The 27515-nt window shown below is 32.8% G+C and overlaps 1 protein-coding gene across 1 annotated transcript in view; it reads right to left on the reverse strand.

Annotated features, from left to right (window-relative positions):
* Nucleotides 1-21966, reverse strand: part of LOC145418126 (uncharacterized) — a 29917-nt gene extending 7951 nt beyond the window's left edge. The window contains exons 1-2 of the mRNA XM_080286651.1: nucleotides 21619-21966; nucleotides 14585-14732 (exon numbers count right to left, since the gene is read on the reverse strand). Of these exons, the coding sequence (XP_080142777.1) occupies nucleotides 14585-14732; nucleotides 21619-21966 (496 nt within the window). The remainder of the gene's footprint in view (nucleotides 1-14584; nucleotides 14733-21618) is intronic.
* Nucleotides 21967-27515: the final 5549 nt, after the last annotated feature.

The following is a 27515-nucleotide window of genomic DNA, read 5'->3' on the forward strand; positions in this document are numbered from 1 at the left end:
TACTGGGCAACCACCCGCCAACCAGATAGGGTTGAAATTTCTTTTCATTTTCAGATTTATAAGGGTGTTTCAGCAAACACTCACCGAAGTGGGGGTGTGACTATGGATCCAAATATCATCAAAAAAGAACCTCTGGAACCTTTTGATGAAAAGGTAATTAATTCTTTTACAACCATAAGTGAAAAATTATACTATAGCTTCAACTTTAGTTTTTTTATTTTTAAAAACATTTTCCCAAATCTTTTTATTTTTTTTTTTAGTTTTCTGAAGAAAGAATATTTATATTTTAATTTTTTTAATATTCTAAAGGTTTTCTTTGTAACATAACTATCTAAAGAGAGAATTTTTTAGGTTGATTGTTGGGCCACATCTTTTGGAGAGGAGCCAAATGGGATCTCGAAGGAAGATATAAAAGAAGAAGAGAATGCTGTCAAAGAAGAAGAGAATGATATAAAAGAAGAAGAGAATGCTGCTTTGGTGGATATAAAAGAAGAACCTCTGGAATCATCTAATTTTTTAAATAAAATTTATATAAATATCAATATGGATAAAAACATTTACTGCTGTTCCTATTGCAATAAGTCATTCCTAAGGAAAGCATATATGAAAAAACACATGGCTATACATCGCGATGAGAGGCCCTATAAATGTGATGTGTAATAAATTTTTTAAAGTAAAAGAATATCTAAAATCACACGAGAGGATACATACAGGGGTAAAATTGTTTGTTTGCAAATACTGTGGCAGGAAGTTTATGAGGAAAGAGGACACGATGGTTCACGAACGCATTCATACAGGAGAAAAGCCATATACATGTCCTCAATGTGATCGTAGTTTTCGAACTCGGTCTCATATCAGAGCCCACATCAAAACACATCTGTAAAAATTGTTTGTATAATGTTTTTTTTAATAAAGTTTTTTCCTCTCCTTTAAAAAATAATTAACCCTTTAGCAGGTAAATGATTGTATTATATTTGGATGGTGAACTGAATGAATTTTTCTCTCTCTCAAGGTTGGGTTGAAACGGTTGTTCGTCTTGGGAAAAAATAAAAAAAAGGTATTATATTCTTTTTTATTTTAGCCTATTAATTTTTACATTCAAAAATGGAAATTTATATATTTCTATCTTACTCTTCAGTAAAAAGATGAAAGGAAAATCTTAAATCTAAATCTCTAAATAATACTTGAATTATTTGGATGCTATAAAATATAACATTTATTTGAAAGGTCTCTAGTCTTCCCAAATGGGTTCTGTTACTACAGCTACTGAGATTAATCCATATTTATTTCTCAAAGACATAATAAAAGGTTGATTAACGGTAAGAGTTGGTACCCCATCAACACAACAGTCGATACCAATTCTGACCCCTTTTTCATCCATCTCAAATTTATTTTCCAAATGAATATTATTCAGATATACACCTCCTTCAATAAACTTTGACATAAAATTTCCCCTCATATAAAGAGGTGGATACAAAGAATGTGATTTGCTTATTTTAACTTTTGGAAGCACAACTTTATGAAGACCATTATATTTCCTAACTTCATACTTTTCCAACAAATTTTTATTAAAGACCACCCTTTTTAAATGGTTTAGTTCTTTTCTAGTAAATTTCTCATCTCGTGCAGTAAAGAAGAAATCTTTTTTGGAAGATATGAATATTGTTACCACACTATCATCTGTATTTATTTCAAAAAAATTAATCCCATCTGAGAACCCAATTTTACTAAGACTGCCTGAAAACATCTTAGCTTTTCTTTTTTTTTTTTTTTTCACCTATTCCCCAAAAGGGTTGAGTACCAGCATCTTTCATGTTATTCTTCCAACGGAGGTTTACATTGAGACCAATACAGGCAACAAAAGCCAGATATGATGAGGGTGGTAATTTCAACTCATAACTACTACCGAAAAGCTTCTTCATCATCTCTTCCATCAGTTTTCTTAGACTTTCTTGATTTCTTCGCTCGAACTGACCAACCGATAAATATTTCTCTTTTCTTAACTTGGATAAATAAGACTTTTCTTTCATTTCCAAATCTTTAGCGAGAAATACACCCACATTCATTCTTCCACTTTCGTGTAACTCAGCAAAATTAAACATAAAAACAGATACAGCTTCATCTCCTTTATCTAAGTGCCATATAATATCAAGGAGATACTTGAAAGCAAAGAACGAGATGTATGTATTCCCCTTATCATTCTTGAGAGCCTCTATCATAATGAATTTATCCCAATTCTTCTTCAGGGGGTCCTCTTCTCTCTTGTATTCTGACAGAGGCGCCTCCATCTTTTCTTATAGCTCTTGCCGGGATGGGAGGAGCTTTATATATCCCCTGTTGCCCCTTTCCTTTCTCTATATTGTTTTTATTTTTTCTCTTTTTTCTGTTTCATATAACTTATTATCTTGAGAATAATTTATACAATATTTTATTATAAGAATCAAAAATCCAAACATATATCAATTTCATTTCTCTATAGATTATTATTTAAAAAAATATTTATTCACATGCATAATATTCTATTATGCCCATATAGGCTCTGTTACTACACCTACAGTGGCTAAACCATTTTTATCCCAGTATTTTCTGACTCAGTCCTAATTCCCTTTTTACCCATTTCAAATGCATTTTCTAAATATATTTCATATAAATGTATATTTTTATCAATAATATATGGTTTCATAAAAAAACTTTTCTCTTAAATTAGAAGGAACATTCAAACAGTGAAAAGTAGATATTTTAACTTTGGGAATTTCAACTATTTAAACCAAGATATTTCTCAATTTTATAGTTTGTTAATACATTGTCATTGAATACTATATTTTTTAATCGGTAAAAATCTTCCCCGGTATATTTATTTCTTCGTGCACTGAACAACTCATTTCGAAATTCAGACCAAAGAGTAAATATTGTTATTACACCATCAAATTTTGTTTTCATTTCAAATATTCTTACACCATTCACAATCCCTATTTTACATAATCTTCCTGAAAACATTTGAGCATATCGTTGAGGTTTTATTTTATTTATTTCCCAAAAAGGTCGATTACCAACATCTTTTATATCTTCGGGCCAATAAAAACCTACATTGATTCCAATACAGGGAACTATACTGAAATGTTCTAATCCTTCCACTGTAAATTTATAGTTATCACCAAATTTTTCTTTCATCAGCTTCTCTATTGTTTTTCCTAGACTTTCTTTCGAACCCTGGATGAATCGATCGACTGATAAATTCATTTTTTTTAATTCTAACCAATAAGATTTTTCTATACTCAAATTTTTACTAAAATAAACACCAATGCACACCTGGTTGTACAACTCTTCAGATAAATTTAACAATCTAGATAAAGATTCAAAACCTTCATTCGACATCGATAAGAAGTTAAAATATTTGAAAGATAAAGGTGAAAAACATGAATTTCCATCTTTTTCCATAAGGGTTTCAGTTATAATGGGATCAAGTTTTTCTATTACCGGTTGTTGTTCCTCTTTTCTCTTAGAAAAGAATAACTCTATAACTTCTGTTTCTCTCTTGTCAGAATGATCCATCATAAGTAACTTACTGATTTCTTTTAAGAAAAAGCATTTATTCCTTCGTATTCATCATATATTTCTTTATTGAAAGGAATGAGGAATTTTCTGGAGAACATCGCCACTTCTTTAAGGATGTCTTTATATATTCATCGCTCCCATATTTATAGAATCATCAAAGTTTTTATCAAAATTGAATAATCTCGTTTCTTTTATAAATTCTATATATCTCCTTTTAATAACTAAAACACATAATAATAAACAATATATTAAAAATGCAAGAATTGGTAGAGAAAGAGCCATATTCAGTACAAGAGCCAAAGGAATACAAAAAGATAAGGAAAGTAGAATGAAAGTAACAATATTATTATTATCATTACAGCGCTCCCTCTCTCTCTCTAAAGTTGCTTTGAGAAGGAGACGACGTGCATTATAACCTATAACTTTTCCATGAATAGATGCCTTTTGAAGAATTTTTGAAACATCTTCCTTAATTTTATCGCATTTAGCTTTTTCATCAAAATGTTCCATTATTTCATCGCCTTTAATGGGCTGGCCATACTGATTAATAGTTCTCGAACCAAGATATTGATAATAATATTTTAAGTATAGATGGTTTTCTTCTTCTTGGAACATTGGTTTATCATTAAATAAATCCATCATTAACTGTTGATAAGTAGAATAAGTTTCTCCCGTGACTGGATCTACCGAACTCTCAAAAGAAGATGAGAAAGAGAGATCTGAATCTATTACATAATTGAGTAAATCACGGGGACTGAAAGGAGCTGTTGTAGATTCAGCATCTGTTATATTCATTTTAATACGGAATGATTCGTTGAAAGAGTGGGCATATTTTTCAAGATCAGCTCTGTATTTAATTTCATTCATCCAGCTCGTATCTACGGCAAAATCCAAAATGAGTCCGATAATAGAGATGAAGGTTAAAACCATAGCAACAACATTAAATGCTATAGTCGCTAATTTGGCCAACAATTTCAGCATCTGAACTACCACCTTCACCGAGGATTTCACTGCTAGACCAATAAATCTTCTACCCATTGAAGCAGCCACAAAAAAGGAAGCCGCCTTGACACCAGCCTGAGTACTTATTTTACCCATTGTAGCGCTTGTCAGTTTAGCTGTTATTTTTTTACCACCCTCCGCCAAAATATCTAAAATCTTGTCCACCACAACATCGGTTCCTAGATTGGCTACAATATTATTCAAAAAATCAAAATTATCCCCTAACCGACCTATACTTAATAAATCTTCCCAAATCTTTAAAGCAATATTCTGAACAGGAGCATCCCAGAAATTCTCTGTCGGGACGTGTGGTATCGGTATGAGATCGTTATTTGATGGGTTTCTTATTCGTGTAACAGAATAATAATTCTTACAATCTCCTTCCCTCTGACGAATATTAGAAATAATTTTACTTTTATATTTAAATAATATATTTAATATTGTAATAAAATACGCTCTTTCTTTTTCGCTCATTTCACTTTCTCCTATATTTACAACTTCTGATAAAAATATTTTTTTTATTTCATCTATACTATTCACACCTACAGATATTTTTGTGAAAAGAAACATCAGATCATTTATTAAACCATATACCTCCTCCTCTTTGAAGGTGTCGGGATATTTCTTACTATAATAAGATGAAAACCTTCGGATGAGATCCTTCTCAAAGTCCTTATCCATCTCTCTCAGCAATAAAGACTGAAGCACCTTTCTGTAATTTAAACCACCCTTCTTCTCCTCCTCTAGGTTTACGACAGACCCGTTATCTAAAGTTACCTCTTTCGCTGAGGGACCTATTTTAGTAATTTTTGGTAAACTCTCTTGAATAGCTGTATTGTTTTCTAAATAGAGAAAGTTCGTCAGAACATCACCCAAAAAAAACCTAGCAATATATCCACCTGCTGTTGTATAACAATCTTTTCCTTCAGGATCAAACTCTTTTTGAAAATATTGACAGTAGGGGTAATTTGGTACCATACTGGAAACATTTTTATCTACTACTGTAAATGGGGGTAGATCGGGATTTTTGAAACCTTCTACCCTTCCAGCAGAACTGAAACGCGATACGGGTATAGTGGCCCAGGTCAACAATTGTGGGTTTATGGCTCGACAGAAACCATTTTTATCAAAACCAGGAAGGAAATAATTTCCTGATGGTATAGGTTTTCCTGAAAGAGGATCCACCTGTTTATTTATAAGAAAGCAATTAGCCTGACAAGTCTCAAACTTCATACCTCCTGCATTGACCTCAATTTGTGCCGATTCATAAAAATCGCAAGCCACATGAGTGCCAGGATCCTCATCCTTAAATTTAGATGGATCATTAGGATGACAATTAAAGGCTGTACAGTCAAAGAGATCTTGATCCCATTCAAGTTCTAAATAGTCATTTATTTTTTGGTTTTCCTCGACATAAACACCAATTTCTTTCCATCCCGATTTTCCCTTATTTGTCTCATTCCCCGAAATAGATCAGGTCTATGTTTGAGTGCTATGGAATATTTTATATCCTCAGTGGCTTTACATGCATAAAGTATGGCATCGCTAAGATCGTCTTTACCTAAATCTGTCATTTTTTAAACAGGTTATTCTCTCAAATATTGTATATTTATAATATTTTTATATTTATGAAAAAAATTCAGCTTTAATTTTTTTCTTCTCTTATACAGTCCTAAATATTTTTTTTTATTTTTTTTTTATAAATGTTATGTTCTATTTGTTTAGGAAACATCAAAGGTGCTTTTGGTTCCCCAGGGAAATGTAATCATTTTTTTTGTCTTCAGTGTATTTTGGAGTGGAGCAAGGTATGAATTATTATTTTTATTATTAATTTTTTATGCAAATATTTTCTAATATTAAAAAATAATACCTTTTTTTTATCTTTTCAGATCTGCAATACCTGTCCTCAAGACCGTATCGATTTTTCCTTGATTTTTGTAAAAACGTTTGATGGAAAACATTTACGTCCTATAATGATTAAACCAAAAAACCAAAGATCTATATTCTGTGAGGTATGTATAATCTAAAGTTATGTATAATTTTTTCAAGATTAGGAATATTCTTTCTTAGAATTATTGGTAAATAAATATAGGAGAAATTATATAAAAATTAAAGTTCACCGTGTTTATTTACCAGTAACAAGATAGGTAACATAAAAATTAGTAATTCTAAAATTAATATATATACATATATATTTTACAGGTATGTGGCAATAATAACAATGAAGAAAGATTTGTATTTTGCAACTCCTGTGATTCAGCCTATCATCTAGAATGTTTAGAAGAACAACCATTATTAAACATATCTACAATTGAATGGCGTTGTCTAAATTGTTTTTATATATAATTTATTTAACCCTTTAGCGGGAAAGTGGCTGTAGATGTTGTCAATAAACTCGATTTTTTATTATATCTCAAATAACAATATATAAATGACTTGTCAATCTACTAGGGCCGATTTCCCTTCTCGGTTGCTAGAGGAGGTGGGGACGAAGAAGAAGGTATGTCTGCGAGGTCTCTGTTGTTGCTCTGCCAAATTTCAATCATTACTGACCTATTTATGGTTAGCGGTCACTAAAGGATTAATCCACTTCATTTAGGGTAACCATTATACAAGTAGGTGAGAAGATTTCATGCTCCTGTTATGTCTGCTCCCCTTACAAAACTTCCGATAAGAAGGCCACAAGCAAAACATTTGCATATATCACTTATTCCTGTTAAAAAAGAGAAAAAAATTAAATATATACGTAAAATAGTAGTTTTTTTTCACTTGATTTTAGATTTTTTTTTTTTCAAATTGAGAAAAAAATTATACTTACCAGTGTATATAAATCCATCTCTTGCCAAATAATTTACATCTATATCAATATTTGGAAAATCAGCATAGGTATCCAGTCGAGTACTTTCTTCTCTCCACACACCTAAAAATAGAGAAAAAAATTAATTCAAATTATATATCAAGCAGAAATAACAATATATCATAAAAACATATTTAGATAATTATATACTTACTATTCAATCTGGGCCTCTCCTTGATAATGTCCTCTGTCCATTTTTCAGTGGGCTTCATTAACGCTGTAATGAAAAATAACAGTGTTATATACGACAACACCTTTGTCATAAATGCATGGAGTAGTAGTAGTTAGTGTTGGATCGTTTTTGTTTTACAATAATATTTCAACCAAAACACCTTAACTCCTCGAACTAGAGTGGTGGACAGTGCCGCTAGAAAGAGTTTTTGAGCAATATTGACTGCCGCATTAGTCTCTATCCAGAAAGGCTCCACCGATTGGACAAAAAGTAATTGTTGTTGTTATTACTTTAACTGCTGGTGCTGATGGAATAGAATTGGAAGTTTGGAGAATTTTTCTGTGCTGGAAGCCACTCCATACGCAGCGGTCAAACGTCCATCCCATGCGAGCTAATAGTTTCGTGTTGAAGACGAAGTTCCATCCTTCTTGTTCCTTGGGCATTTATAATCCCAAAAAAAGTCTACTGTGTATTAATGATCTACAGTAAGATGTAAAAAAAAATTTCAAAAACCAACTTTATTGATAACAATCCGATATAGCCATTTGTCTGCTAAAGGGTTGAAAGGCATTTATGATTCCCAGAAAAGTCTACTGTCTAATTGTCTATAGTAAGATGTAAAATATAAAATATTCAAAACCCAACTTTACTGATAATAACCTGATATAGCTACTTGCCCGCTAAAGGATTTATTCTTACTTGAATTGGGGCATTTTCCTCAATAATTTTTGATGTTCTCTTGAGGGATTCTCATCTTCTTTCCATAATCCTATTTTTGTATAACAATGTATACACATTACCCAATCGTTATGTCTGATAGAGCTAAATCCATTTTCAGCTAAAGTTTTAGCTTTTATTTTATAATAAGGTTTCCACTCTCTGAATGTTTTATATCTTTCCTCAGAGTAATTTAGTAAATCCAAATATTTGAATTTGAAAGAATTCATGGTGAGCTGATTTTGAGATTTTTTTACGTGTCTGACTCTCGGCAAAGGCTTCTGGGGGTTATCGGAGAGCATTCCTTATATATACTTGAAGGGAAAGAAAAACGAGTTGCCGTTTTTTTATTTTAAAAGATAAGGATTATTATTTTAAAAATGGAAAAGATTGAAATGTACAAAAATAAAAACAATCTTGAAGTTTATAATATTTTATCAAACTATAAAAATTTAACAAAGAAGTATGAATTCATTAAGAAAATATTTAATATATTTTGGAGTAAATATGAAATTTCCCATCATTTTTCTGAAAATGTTATAAAACCCAGTGAAGTGAACAAGGAAGTATTATTAAAAAATATGGATTTATTAGCCCTGTTTTGTAAATGTGAAAAAAAAAATTAATAATAATTTATTCCAAGCTAATTATAAATTTGTTTTCAGAATAAAAATGTTAGATCAACATTTATTTTTTTATTTCAGAACTTAATTTTGAGAGGTATTGGAAAGGGAACATATATTACACCCAGTATAGTGACCTATGGTTGGAAAAAATTTTCAACTATAATGAAATGCATTGTATGAATTGTATCAAATTTCATATTGATTCACATAAAATTATATATTCACTAATTGAAAATAATTATAAAAATTATAATAATAGGGAAGAAGAAGAAGAGGAGGAAGAAGAAGAAGAAGAAGAAGAAGAACCTGATAGTGAAAAATCTAGTGAATATTGTTACGAAGAAGAAGAAGAGGAAGAAATAGAAAAAGAAGAAGAAGAAGAAGATTAAGGAAAAATCTAAAGTAAAAAATATAACCCTTTAGCGGGCAGCCAACTGCCAACCAGATAGGTCAGCAAGGTTGCCTTTTCGACTATATGGTCATACGACTAAACCTTTGTCTTAAATGCACGGAGTAGTGAGTAGTAGTAGTTAGTGTTGGATTGTTTTTTGTTTTACAATAATATTTCAACCAAAACACCTCTTTCATTTGAACCTTAACTCCTCGGACTAGAGTGGTGGACGGTGCCGCTAGAAAGAGTTTTTGAACAATATTGACTGCCGCATTACAGTCTCTATCCACCGATTGGACAAAAAGTAGTTGTTGTTCTTATTACTTTAACTGCTGGTGGAGCTGGAAGTTTGGAGAATGTTTCCGTGTTGGGGGGACTTTGTCGTTGTAGGTAATATCACTCTTGGCAGAGCAACGACGTAGACCCCGAAGGTACACCTCCTTCTTCTTCCCTTCATCTTTCTTAAACCCTACGATATTCAGAGGTCCCTTGCATTTGTGGCAGACTTTCGACGTGTTCCATTCGTCGACGAGAGTGAAGTTTGTCGGAAATATTAATTATCTATAGTAAGATGTAAAATCAAAAATATTCAAAAACCAACTTTATTGATAATAACCTGATATAGCCACTTGCCCGCTAAAGGGTTAGTAAAAGGTTTAAAAATAATATTTTTATAATAGATGAAAAAAAGACAGATGCAGAATTTATCCTTTTTTTTTATATCTTTTTGTTTCACTGTTCTATATTTTCCTTTTCTATTTTCTTTTATTTGTTCCCTTTTCATTTCTTCCTCTGGAAAGCAATTTATTATCAGATCCGCACCCTTGACCCCCACTAAATACCACTGGAAAGAACAATTAGACCCTAAATAATACATTGTATTTAAGGAGATGATACTAGAGTTGACCTTAGCACTAAGAGTGTGGTATAGATCAACATTAGAGTAGGATACTTCTAGAGGTAGAAAATCTCTTCCTTTCACATTATATATACCATACTGGTATTCAGGAAAACAACTAGATAGTGTCACCTTGACTTCAATTTTATCGATAGTTTTAGGTGCGAGAAGAAGGGTGTCGTCAGAAGAATTAATGCTGAGGTAGTTCCATCCATTCCAATTATCACAGTTGGTCAGGATGAGACAACCTTTCTGTTCCCGTAGGTTCAATATTTTCACCTTTGGCCCCCCAGTTGTCATATCCAACTTTTTAATTCCGATTGTTTTCGAAATAGTATATTCAATCAACTGAGAGTCGACTCGTTGGTTCAATTGTACACTAAAGGTGTTGTTTTTTGTGGTTATGAACACTGTATACTGATTAAACCATTTTTCACCACCACGAAGAAAAGGGGGCCAGACAACCGAGTGGTTCCAGTGGGAAACATTTTCACAGGAGGTGGTTGCCGAGTGGATGGTAGTGTGGTTGAAATCTCCTTCTATCATCAGACAGGCTAGGGGGTGTACATCTTTTCCATCAACTATCTGCCAGTAACTCATCCAGCTGGGGGTAGTAGTCGGTTCCAGTTGTAAGGCAATAGGGAGGGGCCGAGGTTTTGGCATCTGGTCCCGGGCGAACAGGGTTGGACATACTTCATCTGCATATCTTTCTCCGAATATAGTCGCCATCAGAAGAACAATCCATATACTCATCATCATTATGTATAGCAATACCTTGAAAAAAAAATAATGTATATATTAAAAAAATTCTTTAATTCTATCGAATTCATATTTTTTAAAGAAAAAATTAATTTTATTAAAAATGAAAACCTTTTTATCTAAAGTCTTACCACTAAAAATGGTGAGCGAAAACGATTCGGATAGAATACAAACGAAATCATATGTCAACTCTCAGAGAGCAGAACGACAACTGAGGGATTTTAAGTTTAATCTTTTTGATAGATCTTTTTGAGAGAGAACGGAAAGGAGGCGGGGTCAGATAACCCTTTAGCGGGCAGCCAGATAGGTCGCCTTTTCGCCTCAGTGCTATATACGACCATATGGTCATACGACTACACCTTTTCGAAGAGAGGAATGACATTCTCCGAGTCCAACAGTATTTTGCCCAGAGAACATTTAATTTTCTTATAGTATCGTTTGGTCTTGGAGGACCTCATGGCCTAGCCTAGCCTGGCTGACAATTGAAAAGGGAAAGTCTGTCTCATTTATCTACTACTAATTTTTTTTCCTCAATAGGTTTAAAAAAGGCATTTATGATCCAAAAAATAAAAAAAAAGTCGCCCGCTAAAGGGTTGAAAGGCATTTATGATCCCAAAAAAAGTCTACTATGTAGTAGTGATCTACAGTAAGATGTAAAATAAAAAACCAACTTTATTGATAATAACCTAATATAGCCACTTGCCAGCTAAAGGATGTGAAATATTAATTATCTATAGTAAGATGTAAAGTAAAAAATAATCAAAAACCAACTTTATTGATAATAACCTTATATAGCCACTTGCCCTAAATCATATAAGGCTAACTTAATTTTTTTTACACATTAGAGATTCAGAAAAATATTTAGGAGTGATATATCATACTTCCAATTTTTTTTTTAATGATAGGTTATCCACAATTTTTTTTTTTTTTGGGGGGGGGATTCAGAAAAAAACTATGGGAGTAACACAACATACTTCAGATTTTTTTAATTTTTCAACGACAGCCCACTAAATCATATAAAGCTAACATAATTTTTTTTACACATTCAGAAAAATATTTAGGAGTGATATATCATACTTCCATTTTTTTTTTTAATGATAGGTTATCCACAATTTTTTTTTTTGGGGGGGGGATTCAGAAAAAAACTATGGGAGTAACACAACATAGTTCAGATTTTTTTAATTTTTCAACGACAGCCCACTAAATCATATAAGGCTAACATAATTTTTTTTAAACATTAGAGATTCAGAAAAATATTTAGGAGTGATATATCAAACTTCCAATTTTTTTTTAATGGTAGGTTATCCACAATTCTTTTTTTTTTGGGGGGGGGATTCAGAAAAAAACTATGGGAGTAACACAACATAGTTCAGATTTTTTTAATTTTTCAACGACAGCCCACTAAATCATATAAGGCTAACATAATTTTTTTTACACATTAGAGATTCAGAAAAATATTTAGGAGTGATATATCAAACTTCCAATTATTTTTTAATGGTAGGTTATCCACAATTCTTTTTCTTAATTTTTTTTACACCTTAGAGATTCAGAAAAATATTTAGGAGTGATATATCATACTTCCAATTTTTTTTAAATCATAGGTTATCGACAATTCTTTTTTTTTTGGGGGGGGGATTCAGAAAAAAACTATGGGAGTAACACAACGTAGTTCAGATTTTTTTAATTTTTCAACGACAGCCCCCTAAATCATATAAGGCTAACTTAATTTTTTTTACACATTAGAGATTTAGAAAAATATTTAGGAGTGATATATCATACTTCCAATTTTTTTTTAATGATAGGTTATCCACAATTCTTTTTTTGGGGGGGGAAAAATTCAGAAAGAAACTATGGGAGTAACACAACATAGTTCAGATTTTTTAATTCTTTTTTTTAGGGGGGAAATTCAGAAAAAAACTATGGGAGTAACACAACATAGTTCAGATTTTTTAATTCCTTTTTTTAGGGGGGAAATTCAGAAAAAAACTATGGGAGTAACACAACATAGTTCAGATTTTTTAATTCTAACATAGTTCTGATTTTTTTTTTTTTTTCAACGACAGCCCACTAAATCATATAAGGCTAACAATTTTTTTTTACATCTTAGAGATTCAGAAAAAATATTTAGGAGTAGTATATCATACTTCCAATTTTTTTTAATGATAGGTTATTCACAATTCTTTTTTTTTTTTAGGGGGGGAATTCAGAAAAAAACTATGGGAGTAACACAATATAGTTCAGATTTTTTTTATTTTCAACGACAGCCCACTAAATCATATAAGGCTAACTTAATTTTTTTTACATCTTAGAGATTCAGAAAAAATATTTAGGAGAGAGACAATATATTTCAGATTTTTTTTTATTTTCAACGACAGCCCACTAAATCATATAAGGCTAAAAAATATTTAGGAGAGAGACAATATAGTTCAGATTTTTTTTATTTTCAACGACAGCCCACTAAATCATATAAGGCTAACTTAATTTTTTTTACATCTTAGAGATTCAGAAAAAATATTTAGGAGAGAGACAATATATTTCAGATTTTTTTTTATTTTCAACGACAGCCCACTAAATCATATAAGGCTAACTTAATTTTTTTTACATCTTAGAGATTCAGAACAAATATTTAGGAGTTATATATCATACTTCCAATATTTTTTTAATGATAGGTTATCCACAATTCTTTTTTTTTTGGGGGGGGGAATTCAGAAAAAAAACTATGGGACTTCCGATTTTTTTTTAATGATAGGTTATCCACAATTTTTTTTTTTAGGGGGGAGAAATTCAGAAAAAAACTATGGGAGTAACACAACATAGTTCAGATTTTTTTAAATTTTTCAACGACAGCCTACTAAATCATATAAGGCTAACTTAATTTTTTTACACCTTAGAGCACCCAAATTTACTACGTTTCCAAAATTCCAACTAGTGATTACTATCGGAGAAGATGCATACAGTATAACCTTTCTAACTAAGAAAGGGAATTATTGAGAAGGGTGAACTAAAGTTTTGAGGGTAAAGTTTATTTACTGCGTTTCCAGAATTTGCAACTAGTGATTACTATCAGAGAAGATATGTAGAACCTTTCTAACTAAGAAGGGGGAATTATTGAGAAGGATGAACTAAAGTTTTGAGGGTAAAGTTTATTTACTGCGTTTCCAGAATTTGCAACTAGTGATTACTATCAGAGAAGATATGTAGAACCTTTCTAACTAAGAAGGGGGAATTATTGAGAAGGATGAACTAAAGTTTTGAGGGTAGAGTTTATTTTGATAATTCAGAAAAAATCTATTAGTGTCAGCATACTTCAGATTTTTTTTAATGACAGCCTATTTTAAATTCTAAATCATATCAGACTAATTTGATTTTTTACACTTTAGATTTAGAAAAATCTTTAAAAAATCAATTTTATTAACATCCCGATATTTATTTTCTAAAGATATTACTTTATTTCTAAATTAATTTTTTGGGAAATTGTTTTTATTTATTTGTTATATACAGTATATCCGAGTTATTTCTACCATAACATCTTATGGTTTAAATCGATAATTTGTTTTACAGGATCACTGAGTGGATCAGACAGCCTCCAAGAATGTATCTGGGTTACTTGGAGGTGTGACCTCCTCCAGCAGCTTAAACAATTTTGTGTCATGGGCCATTTCGGCCTGCGGCAACACACATTCAACACTGATTTGATTTATATTTCCCTGATGATCCTCAATGGAGTCTTCAGGAGCTTTATCGTCCAGCAAGTCCTTCAGGGACCCGATATAAGAAGAGGCCGATCTCAAGATAGCTTTCTGAGTCTTTCGTTTGTACATCGGCGGCAGAATACTATGTAGCCTTTTGAAGGCATGTTTCTTCTGTCGTGTTAAATAGTTAGTTTTATTTTTTTTGGATACCCTAGAAGAGAGCAACTTATTTACTCCAAAAATTTCACAAAGTTTCCAAGTCTCTCTTTACTCCTGAAAAGGTTATGGAACATAGCAAGACGACGATTCAGGTCAGCAATCTCGCCCTGTAGCTTCTCGCATCTTCTCTGTAGTTTGGCAACCTCCTCTCCATCACTTTTTTTTTTGGTCACGTTTCCTTTCAGATCAGATACATTGTTACGTTTAATCCCCTGCTTTTTCTTCTTCTTCGAGTTATCGAAAGTCATAGATGAGTGAACAGGAACAGCCCCTGCCACAGAAGAGGCCCGAGCTAGGTCCAAGCATAGCGGCCTAGCCCTTTTGTCAATTCCAGTCCCTGACACAAACACAAATGATCTTACAGGATTACCTATCTCATATGGAATCCCCATTTTTTTTTCAATGCTCTCGAGCTGACAGTACTTCTCGGTCACCTGTTGAAAAAAAAAAACAATTTTAGTTTATTAAAAAAATATATATTTAAAAAAGCTACCCCTTTTGAAGTAGAACAAACCTACATTTCATTTCTGATGTTATTGAAATATAGGAAGTTTAAAAATCACTTTTTAGTAAAACAACAATAAAAACCTCACATATATATATACCTTCTTCTTTTTCCTAACCTCCTTTAGCCCAAGATATAGGCTGTCCTAAAAAAAAATATATGAGGAGGACATGACCTAGGGATTACCTAACACATAAGTCCTGTTTCTTGGCTGACTTTGTAGTTTATATCTGCCTTGATTAAATTCTATTCCATCAGCACCAGCAGTTAAAGTAACAAGAACAACAACTACTACTTTTTGTCCAATCGGTGGAGCCTTTGTGGATAGAGACTATAATGCGGCAGCCAATATTGCTCAAAAACTCTTTCTAGCGGCACCGTCCACCACTCTAGTCCGAGGAGTTAAAGTTCAAATGAAAGAGGTGTTTTGGTTGTAATATTTTTGTTAAACAACAAAAAACAATCAAACACTAACTACTACTACTAGTACTACCACTACTCCGTGCATTTATAACCAGATGGTCGTATATAACACTGAAACGAAAAGGCAATTGCTGACCTATCTGGTTGGCAGTTGGCTGCCCACTAAAGGGTTATAAATAATTAAATAAAGGATAACTCACTTATGGTGGATCCACTTCTCGTTATATAGTATCAATTGAAGTGAGGTATGCAACACAAATTCCTCAGGGGGGTCTTATCCTCACAAATTGGCACCTTTACAGAGTCTCACTGTACCCATCCTTCTCTCCTTGTGACTACCCAAATACTGCTCATCACGCTCTCCCTTGGCCTCTGTTCTGCAACCAATCGCCAACCAGAGAGGTCGGCAAGGGTTGAAATTGGTTTTCATCTCAGGGGGTCGAGGGTACATCCATTGATCATTATCTTCATCATATAAACCAAATATAATTTTAAAAAGGTTTCTCTTTTGATTATTATTTCAATGGTTTTATCTTGAAGAGTAATAACATTGAAAAAAAATGAAAGATTTTTCATATAATAATTCTCAAATAATTTTAAAGAATATGTCTTTGGAATGGGTAAATATTAACTGACAATCTTTTATGGTAAAAAAAAAATAGATGGTCTGAGTAGCCCATGAAATTGAGAAAATAAAAATTCCAGTTTCCTTTTCACAAAAAAATGTTAACTAAATATAGAATCTTGGAGGTCGAGGGTACTTCCATGGATCGTCATCCTCATCATCTAAACCAAACATGACAATATACCGAAAATCTAAATACTGGAATAATCGGGTTTTCAGTATTTTTGGAAGAACTTTGAAAGGAATTCCTTTTTTAATTATTATTTCAATGGTTTTATCTTGAAGAGTAATAACTGTTGGATATTCTAGATGGTAAAAAATGAGAGATTTCTTGATGTGATAATTTTCTTGTATATGAATAATTTTTAAAAATATCTCTTTGGAATGGGTAAATATTAATTGACAGTCTTTATTTTGTTTTCTTTCAATAAAAAAATAAATGGTCTGAGTAGCCCATAAAATTGAGAAAACGAAAATACCAGTTTCCTTTTCCCAATCTGCCATAAAAAAATTAATTAAATATGGAATCTTGTAATATATGTCAAATATTTCCATTGGATGTTTATCTGGACACCGGAAAAAGATATCATTTCTAAATATATAAAGAAAATCAGATAAGTCAAATATATACATATTATTAACTGAAGGAGTGTAAAGTGAATAAATCATAGAAGGCTAACTTGTTTTTTTAATATTTTTTAGTTAAAGACCCGGCTATAAATTAGCCCCGGGTATGGGCTATTCTCCTGACTGGTTTTGTGGTGTGATAGGCCCAAAAGGTATTTATATATAGAAAAATATATAGCCAAAAATCAATTTTATTCTTATATAGCCACTTACACGCTAAGAGGTCAATTTAAAAGCATAGAAGGCCAGTTTTCGCTGTCAACTTTTTAAAATAATTTCCTACAAGAGACCTTCTCGCCATCATCTATAAATACGCCAAAGCCCTTATTGTAGAAGCATACTAACATTAATTCTATACCATCCTTTTTCAGAGCTTCCAATTTGTCTAAGAGTTCTTTTTCATTGAGATGGAAGATAGGGTCTTGTACCTCAAGTTTGATCTGGCACTTTTTTTCATTGAGGTCGAAGAAGGGGTTTCGTACTTCAATTTCTTTTTTTTCAAGAAGTTCTTTTATGACTCATATAATCCCAAATTTCTGGATGGTTATCATCGCTTACTATCAGTACAGTTGCTTTAAACGTTTCCATTCTATATTATAGTTTCTTTAATACCTCCTCACCCCATATTTATAAGATATTTCTACATCCCAAATTCCAAGGTGGTGGAATTCAAAAATTCATACTTCCAATTATCTCCTTTAACCCTTTAACGGGCAGCCAACTGCCCTTTTCGCCTCAGTGTTATATACGACCATATGGACCTTTGTCATAAATGCACGGAGTAGTGATAGTAGTAGTTAGTGTTGGGTTGTTACAATAATATTTCAACCAAAACACCTCTTTCATTTGAACCTTAACTCCTCGGACTAGAGTGGTGGTGGACGGTGCCGCCGCTAGAAAGAGTTTTTGAGCAATATTGTCTCTATCCAGAAAGGCTCCACCGATTGGACAAAAGGTAGTTGTTGTTACTTTAACTGCTGGTGCTGGGATGGAGCTGGAAGTTTGGAGAATGTTTCTGTGCTGGGGGACTTTGTCGTTGTAGTAGGTAGTATTACTCTTGGCAGAGCAACGACGTAGATCCCGAAGGTAGTACACCTCTTTCTTCTTCTTCTTCCCCTCCTCATCTTTCTTATTAAACTCTACGATATTCAGAGGTCCTTTGCATCTGTGGCAGACTTTCGACGTGTTCCATTCGTCGACGAGAGTGAAGTTTGTCGGAAATATTAATTGTCTATAGTAAGATGTAAAATAAAAAATATTCAAAAACCAACTTTATTGATAATAACCTGATATAGCCACTTGCCCGCTAAAGGGTTAATTCTAAATCATAGAAGGCTAACTTTTTTTAATATTTTTAACCCTATAGGTAGTTTAGAGTTGAAAACCAAGCCATAAATTAGCCCCGGGTATGGGTTCCTGGCTGGTTTTGTGGTGTGATAGGACCAAAAGGTATTTATATATAAAAAAATATAATATTCAATAACAACATTCTTATACACCCAGTTACCCGCTAAAGGGTTAATTTAAAAGCATAGAAGGCCAGTTTTCGCTGTCAATATTTTTAAATAATTCTCTACAAGAGAGCTTCTCGCCATCATCTATAAATACGCCAAAGCCCTTATCGTAGAAGAATACTAACATTACTTCTATATCATCCTTTTGCAGAGATTCCATTTTGTCCAAGAACTCTTTTTCATTGAGATGGAAGAGAAGGTCTTGTACCTCAAATTTGATCAGGTACTTTTTTTCATTGAGATCGAAGAAGGGGTCTCCTACTTCAATTTCCTTTTTTTCAAGTTCTTTTATGACTCTCGCATGTTCCCAACTTTCTGAATGGTTATCATCGCTTACAATCAGTGCAGTTGCTTTAATTGTTTCCATTCTATATTATGGTTTCTTTTAATCCTCACCCCATATTTATAAGATATTTTTACATCCCAAATTCCAAGATGGTGGAATTCCAACATCTTGGGAAAAACTCCAAGGAGACAATGTTTTCAAGAGCTCACTGATATTTTTTTCAATTTCGCCAACCTAATTATAATCACCAGCCAGATAAATAGGTTAGTTGAAGTTACATAAAACTTAACATTATTTTTTTTTAGAAAAATTTTTGAGATTCAAAAAAAAATCTATAGGAATGACACATTCTAAATTATAGAAGGTTAACATTTTTTGAAATAACTTAATTTTTTTCATAGCCCTGAATAAAGGAATTTACTACATCCTAATCTTAACGCTTCAAAATAGGAGCAATGGGTCTCATCCATTTTACGAAAGGTTTTTCTCATAGAGAACTTCAAAGTGCACTTCTAAAACATCTGCCATATTTTCTAACCTTAAGTTTGATTTGTGAGAAAATCTTCTCAATATTAATAGGTTAAAGGTTTTTTTTAGTGTGTATTATTTCGTGTCTTTTTAGAGTATTTTTTTTTTTTTAGCTTTCCCCCCCGTATGAGTGAGTTTATGTTTTATTAGGTTCGAAACTTCCATATCTATTAATTTTAAGTATAAAGAAAAAATAGTTATTAAAAATAATTATTTAAAATTCTTCAGAATAAATAAAGTACACTTCTTTTTAGGTTATTTTTATAGTTTTCTCCACTGCAGGACCGGCCTATTCCTACTGAAGTAAGGACGGTACAAGTGGCTTAGGTTGTCTGGTAGAGATTGTATATAGGGGGAATAGTTACTTGTGTTAGAACACCAGGCAATCTGCTTTCTCTTCGTATGTGATTTCTTAGTTTGATTTATCTGAGAAAGTCTTCTTACCGTATTTACAAGCAAACGGCTTTCCTCCTGTATGAGTGCATTCGTGAATTTTCATACTTCCTTTCTGCGTGAACATTTTACTGTAGTATTTACAGATAAATGGCTTTTCCCTGGTATATATGACTTTCACAGTATCCACAAGTAAACAGTTTTTCTCCTATACGAATGCGTTTATGTATTACCATGTTTACTTTCCGATTGAATGTTTTATTACAGTATCCACAGGTAAATGTTTTTTCTCCTGTATGAATGTGTTTATTTTATTAGGGTCGATTTAGCCGAGAAAGTCTTCCAACAAAGACTTTTCAATAAAAGAAATGCCACATTCGTCACAGGTATATATATTTTTTTTACTGAGATCCAGGGGCTCCTCTTGGATATTACTCCCATTGGCTTGTTCAAGAGAACCTTCCATATCTATTAATTTTTAAATATAAAGAAAATATAGTTATTACAAACAATTATTAAAAATTCTTCAGATTAACCCTTTAGCGGGCAAGTGGCTATATAAGGTTATTATAAATAAAGTTGGTTTTTGAATATTTTTTATTTTACATCTTACTATAGACAATTAATATTTCGCATCCTTTAGCTGGCAAGTGGCTATATTAGGTTATTATCAATAAAGTACTCTGAGTCGACGAAACTTAGAAATATTCCATTGGCTCCCTCCAACACGATTAAGGTACATTACTTAGATTTCGATACGGTCGGAGTGAAGGGTATATGTTACGACCTGGGCATCAACCTGGAACCCAAGGAACAAGAAGGATGGGACTTCGTCTTCGACATGAAACTATTAGCTCGCATGGGAGGTAAGAAGTGGACTTTCGACCGCTGCGTGTCAACCGACGGAGTGGCTTGTTCAGTTAGGTATTACAGATACCACGACGTCGATAATACTTTTTCTTCCAAGAAGAAGAAAAAGAGAAACGACGGGACTGCGGCGCCATCGATTCCCACCCCGTCGTCATCTTTGGACGGGAAGAGGATCATCGGAGTCGATCCGGGCAGAAAGAATATCGCCTTCTGTGTAGAGCTGGATCCCGAAACTCGAAAAATTATTAAGAAGAATAAACTCATGAAAGAGAGAGCCGGTCTGACAAACTTCACTCTCGTCGACGAATGGAACACGTCGAAAGTCTGCCACAGATGCAAGGGACCTCTGAATATCGTAGGGTTTCATAAGAAAGATGATGAGGGGAAGAAGGAGGTGTACTACCTTCGGGGTCTACGTCGTTGCTCTGCCAAGAGTGATACTACCTACAACGACAAAGTCCCCCAGCACAGAAACATTCTCCAAACTTCCAGCTCCATCCCAGCACCAGCAGTTAAAGTAACAAGAAGTACTTTTTGTCCAATCGGTGGAGCCTTTCTGGATAGAGACTGTAATGCGGCAGCCAATATTGCTCAAAAACTCTTTCTAGCGGCGGCACCGTCCACCACCACTCTAGTCCGAGGAGTTAAGGTTCAAATGAAAGAGGTGTTTTGGTTGAAATATTATTGTAACAACCCAACACTAACTACTACTACTACTCCATGCATTTATGACAAAGGTGTAGTCGTATGACCATATGGTCGTATATAACACTGAGGCGAAAAGGCAATTGCTGACCTATCTGGTTGGCAGTTGGCTGCCCGCCATTTCTGTTGGAATATCAGGCAATCGGTTTTTCTCTCGTATGAGTGTGTATGTGAATCTTTAGTTTCGATTTCTTCGAGAATGTCTTCTTACAATTTTCACAAGCAAACGACTTTTTTCCCGTGTGGGTACGTACGTGAATTTCCATGCTGTCTTTCCGCCTGAATTTTTCACTACAGTATCCACAGGCAAAGGGTTTTTCTCCTGTATGAATACGTTTATGTCTTATTAGTTTCGATTTCTCCAAGAATGTCTTCTTACAATATTCACAAGCAAACGACTTTTCTCCGGTGTGGGTACGTACGTGAATTTCCATGCTGTCTTTCCGCCTGAATTTTTCACTACAGTATCCACAGGCAAAGGGTTTTTCTCCTGTATGAATACGTTTATGTCTTATTAGTTTCGATTTCTCCGAGAATGTCTTCTTACAATATTCACAAGCAAACGACTTTTCTCCGGTGTGGGTACGTACGTGAATTTCCATTCTGTCTTTCCGCCTGAATTTTTCACTACAGTATCCACAGGCAAAGGGTTTTTCTTCTGTATGAAAGGGTTTTTCTCCTGTATAAAAAAAAATTCAAAAACCAACTTTATTGATAATAACCTGATATAGCTACTTGCCCACTAAAGGGTTAATAAAAAATAGGTATTAGATGATTCCTTTCTTGGTTAAATTAGAAACAAGAACTTTTCATCAAAATATCATGAAAGGTGTTTTAAATTTTTACTTTACATAGATCCTATAAAAAGAAAATTTATATTGAATTATCATATTTGTAGTTGACAGCAATTGTAATTGTAATAATTATTATTAATATAATAATAAAAAAAACAAATGTAAAATAATCTGAATCCAAAATTTCCATTATAATTGATTTGAATTATAGAAATGAAAAATAAAAATATCTATTAAAAAAAATAAATTTAGATTTGATGTCTTCGAAAAGTACAATGAGATCACTCCCACAGCCTACTATATTTCTTAGTAAGCCTTTAGTGGGCAACCAACCGCCAACCAGATAGATAGATCAACAAGTACTGAAATTTTTCTTTATCTCAGGGTTATATACGACTATCTGGTTGTACGGCTACACTTTTATCTAAATTACATGGTGCGGTATTTGTTTTTTCTTCACAATAAAAATATTCAGCCAAAAGACTTTAATTCATAGGATTAGAGTTATTGTCTTCTTCAGTGCTGTCTCACCTCTTCATTCCACCATGCTATTCCTTGCACCCCCTTATGCCTTTTTCTTCACCCCACACACCCTCTCACATGCTGATCTGTGAATGTTTGTAAACAAACTATATAAGAAAAAATAATAAAGCGGTATTATGATAAGGAATAGATGTAACTTTTTTTAAACTACACTTCAGCACAGCATTAGAAAGTGGGAAAAATATAAAAAAAAAATTTTCTTTACCCTTTATTGGTATTAAATTGAAATAAAAAATTCTAAGTTATATAAAACATCAACCCTTGCTGATCTATCTATCTGGTCGGTGATTGGTTGTCCACTAAAAGGTTAATGAATATCTTTTTTTTCTATAGACTTGTCATTCTTATTCTCTTCACTGGTTCTTTTTTTTCTCAGTTAATGGTGAAGATTCCTTTTAAAACATTGCAGATTTCCCACGGAAAACTTCTTCAACATCTTATGAGGTCTTAATTTCTGCTGATGGGAAATCATTGGGGTTTACATCTATTTCAATTATCTCAATATCTGATGGTGTAGAAACCTTCTCGGGTCCTGCTGACACAATCGATTCCTCTTCAATCGGCTTTGGTGGAGTAGAATCCTTCTCGGCTCCTTCTGATGCAACCGATTCCTCTTCAATCGGCTTTGGTAGAGTAGAATCCTTCTCGACTCCTTCTGATGCAACCGATTCCTCTTCAGTGGCTTCTGTCGACACAATTTTATTTTGGTCTTCAATAATGTCTGGTGGGGTAGAATCCTTCTTTGCTCCTGCTGAGGTAGCTGATACCTCTCCAATGGCTTCCGTTGATACAACAGCCGACTCCTCTGTCGAGGCCTCAGTTATCTTAGTGTCTTGTGGGGTAGCTTGTGTTGACACTATATAAAACCTCTTTTTCTTTCTTTCTTTCTTTTTCAAAGAAATCTCTCTTTTTCTCTTTAGAATGATTTTAGTGGAAGGTTGAGATCCCTCATCTCTCCCAACGGTGAGATCCATGATGAGTAACTATCTGTTGAGTGAAGAGGGTCTTTTATAGAGATTGCTGGCCTCAATGTATAAAGAAAGTAAATAAAAATATAGATATTACTACATCTTTATTTTTTTTATATTTAAAAATAAAACTTTCCATATTTCAATAAAAATATTTAATCAATTTAGATCCTATAAAATATTATAGTATTTCTTATTATCTCATTCCCAAATGGGTTCTGTTACTATAGCTACTGACATTAATCCATATTTATTTCTCAAACACACAATAAAAGGTTCATTTACGATAAGTGTTGGTACAATCCCATCACAATAAATACCCTCACCAATCGCTTCAAGACTAACTCCCTTTTCATCCATCTCAAATTTATTTTCCAAATAAATTTTTCTCAGATATACACCTTCAATATATTTTGACATAATATTTTTCCTCATATAAGAAGGTACATCCAAGCGATGTGATTTCTTTATTTTAACCTTTGGAAGCAAAATTTCATGAAAATCATCATATATCCTAACTTCATAATTTTCTAACAAATTTTTATCAAAGCCCATCCTTTTTAAATAGTTTAGGTCATCTCTAGTAAATTCTTCATTTCGTTCAGTGAAGAAGGGTTCTTTGTTCGAACATATGAATACTGTCACCACACTATTATCTTGTGTATTTATTTCAAAAAATTTTATACCATCTTTTGACCCAATTTTATTAAGAGTACCTGAAAACATCTTAGCCTTTCTTTGAGTTTTTTTTTCATCTACACCCCAAAAGGGTTTAGAACCAGCATCGTCCATTTCCGTCGTCCAGTGGAGATTTATACTGAGACCAATACAGGCAACTAAAGCCACATTTGATGAGGGGGATGATTCTAACCGATAATTACCACCGAAAATCTCCTTCATCATCTCTTCTATTAATTCTCTTAGATTTTCCTCATCTCCTCGCTCAAACCGACCAACTGATATATATTTCTCTTTCTTTAACTTAGATAAATAAGATTTTTCTTTCATCTTCAAATCTTTAGCAAGAAATATACCCACATTTATCTTTCCAATCTTGTATAACTCAGAATAATAAAACATAAAATTAGATATGGCTTCAACCCCTTCATCTAAGAGCCATACAGTATCAAGGACATAGTTGAAAGTGAAAAAGGAGATGCATGTATTCCCTTTATCATTCTTGAGAGCTTCTATAATAATTGATTTATTCAAGTCCTTCTTCTTCTTCTCTTTTTCTAATAGGGACTCCTCTTCTCTCTTATACTCCGACAGATGTGTTTCAGTTTTCTTCATCTTTTCTAATATTTGTTGGGGGGGGGAAAGGGTTTATATACCCTCCTGTTCCCCATTTTTGTATTGTTTTAACGCCTCAGTGTTATATACGACGACTACACCTTTGTCATAAATGCACGGAGTATTGTTGTTGTTCTTGAGCTAGAAGTTTGGAGAATGTTTCTGTGCTGGGGGGCTTTGTCGTTGTAGGTAATATCACTCTTGGCAGAGCAACGACGTAGACCCCGAAGGTAGTACACCTCCTTCTTCCTCATCATCTTTCTTAAACCCTACGATATTCAGAGGTCCCTTGCATCTGTGGCGTGTTCCATTCGTCGACGAGAGTGAAGTTTGTCAGATCTTCTATCATCGCACTGCATAGCTGAGAAGCCTTGACGACCATCCGAAAGATAGCCAGACGTCTCTTTTCGAAAAGAGAGGTGACATTCTATGAGAAATATTAATTGTCTATAGTAAGATGTAGAATAAAAAATATTTAAAAACCAACTTTATTGATAATAACCTTATATAGTTAAGTTCAAATTGCTACAGAAAGTTAGGACGGGATCTCTGTTGTTACTCTGCTAAAGAGAAATCTTTATAATCACCCCAGCCCAAACTTCCTATATTCAAATAACATTAGAAATAAAATAGTTATTTTTTATTATAAAGAAAGAAACAAATTCTACTATATTATTCAACAACAAGGAATTAAGAGACTTTTTGGTTGAATATTTTTATTGTATAAAAAGAAACTACATTATGCAACTAAGACAGAGGCGACTGGATAGTTGTATACAACTCTGAGGCGAAAATCAATTTCAGCCCACCTATCTAACCTATGACATTTTCAGGATTTGTCCATAAAGGTTCTGTTATTTCAGCTACAAAGATCAGAGTATCATCATTTTTAATTGATATAATGAAAGGTTCATTAACAGTATATACTCTTACATTTTCATAGACATTGATAGTTGACTTTGGTATCAATTTAAATTTATTTATTGAATAAATTTTATTTAAGATTATAACTCCTTCATCAACATAACTAGACATAAAATCTTTTTCCCTTAAATGATAAGGTGTATTTAAGCAATGTGAACTACAGATATTAAACTCAGGGAGCTGAACAATGCTTTGATACTCACATTCTTTGATTTCATAGTCAGTTAATAAATTTTCACCAAAGACTATATCTTTTAGTTGATTAAGATCTTCAATAGTATATTTTTTATCTCGTAAACCGAATAATGGTTTATTTTTAAACGACCACATTGTAAACAATGTTATTATAATACCATTAGTTAATTTTATTTCGATAACCCTCACTTTTTTTACAACTCCTATTTTAGTAATTTTTCCTGACAACATCTTTGCATATTTTTTTGGTTTTCTCTGATTTATTTCCCAAAAAATAAATTTACCACTGCTCCTACCCCAGTGAAGTGCAAAAATAAAACTTATAAAAGGAACTATGGCAACATTTATTGAAGTTGCTATATTTAACTCAAATTTTTTTTTCGTTATTTGTTCTACCACTACTCATATTTATTTCAGATCCTCGCTTAAATCGTTTTATTAATATATCCTTCAACTTTGTTAATTCTGACCAATAAATATCATTCATCTTTGAGTCTTTAGCAAAAAAAACAACAATTTTTATCCCTTCATATAATTCTTTAAATGGAGGCAAATATTCAGATATAGATCTAAAATCTTTAACGTTTAATTTCCAAAGAAAATTAAAAAGATGTTTTACAGAGAAGGGTGAGAAACATATATTTCTATCATTTATCTGAAAAATTTCCATCATCTTAATTTCTTTGTCCATTTCCCAAACTGGAGTTGCAGACCTATGTATAGGTAAGGGTTCATCTTCTTTAGTAATAGATGAAATCAAGGATTCTATATCATCGAAATCTTCTTCACAATCTATATTATCAAAATCTTCTTCATGGTTTAAAATAGAGGGAATAAGTGATTCTATATCTATATCACACCCCTCTTTTTCTGTAATAGAGGGAACAAGTAATTCTATATCAGATTCCTCCATTATATTTTATCCTTTAAAAATAAAAAAATATATATATACTATATATTTTTAAATATCTAAAATAATACCCTTTCTATAGGGTCGAAGACAAAACGATACAAGAATGTTACGGATAAGATTCTCTTAGACTCAAAGAATGTCAGTCTAGTCGTCTCTCAGATGGCCGTCAAGGTTTCCCAGCTGTGCGATCGGAGATCTTTCCAATTCAAGAGTAAACGGAGAGGAGACGAGGTCGAAAGGCCAGACTTTACCAAGATGAATGTATTCATACAACTTTTCACCTAAGGGTGAGAAGAGAGGAGGTATATAGTAAAGAAACAAACGAACCATACAATTTAGGTTATATATAACCCAGAGATGAAGAGAAATTTCAACCCTTGCTGACCTATCTATCTGGTTGTCCACTAAAGGGTTAGAAGGGCCGACTTCATATTTATGTATTTAAATTTTTCCTTTCAATATTTTTATATACAGAAATATGATTTTAAAAAGGTGTCTGTTTTTTTATATACAGAAATATG

This window comes from Coenobita brevimanus, chromosome 112, assembly GCF_032717465.1.
Source record: "Coenobita brevimanus isolate Jiangsu-jjx chromosome 112, ASM3271746v2, whole genome shotgun sequence".
NCBI classification, from domain to species: domain Eukaryota; kingdom Metazoa; phylum Arthropoda; class Malacostraca; order Decapoda; family Coenobitidae; genus Coenobita; species Coenobita brevimanus.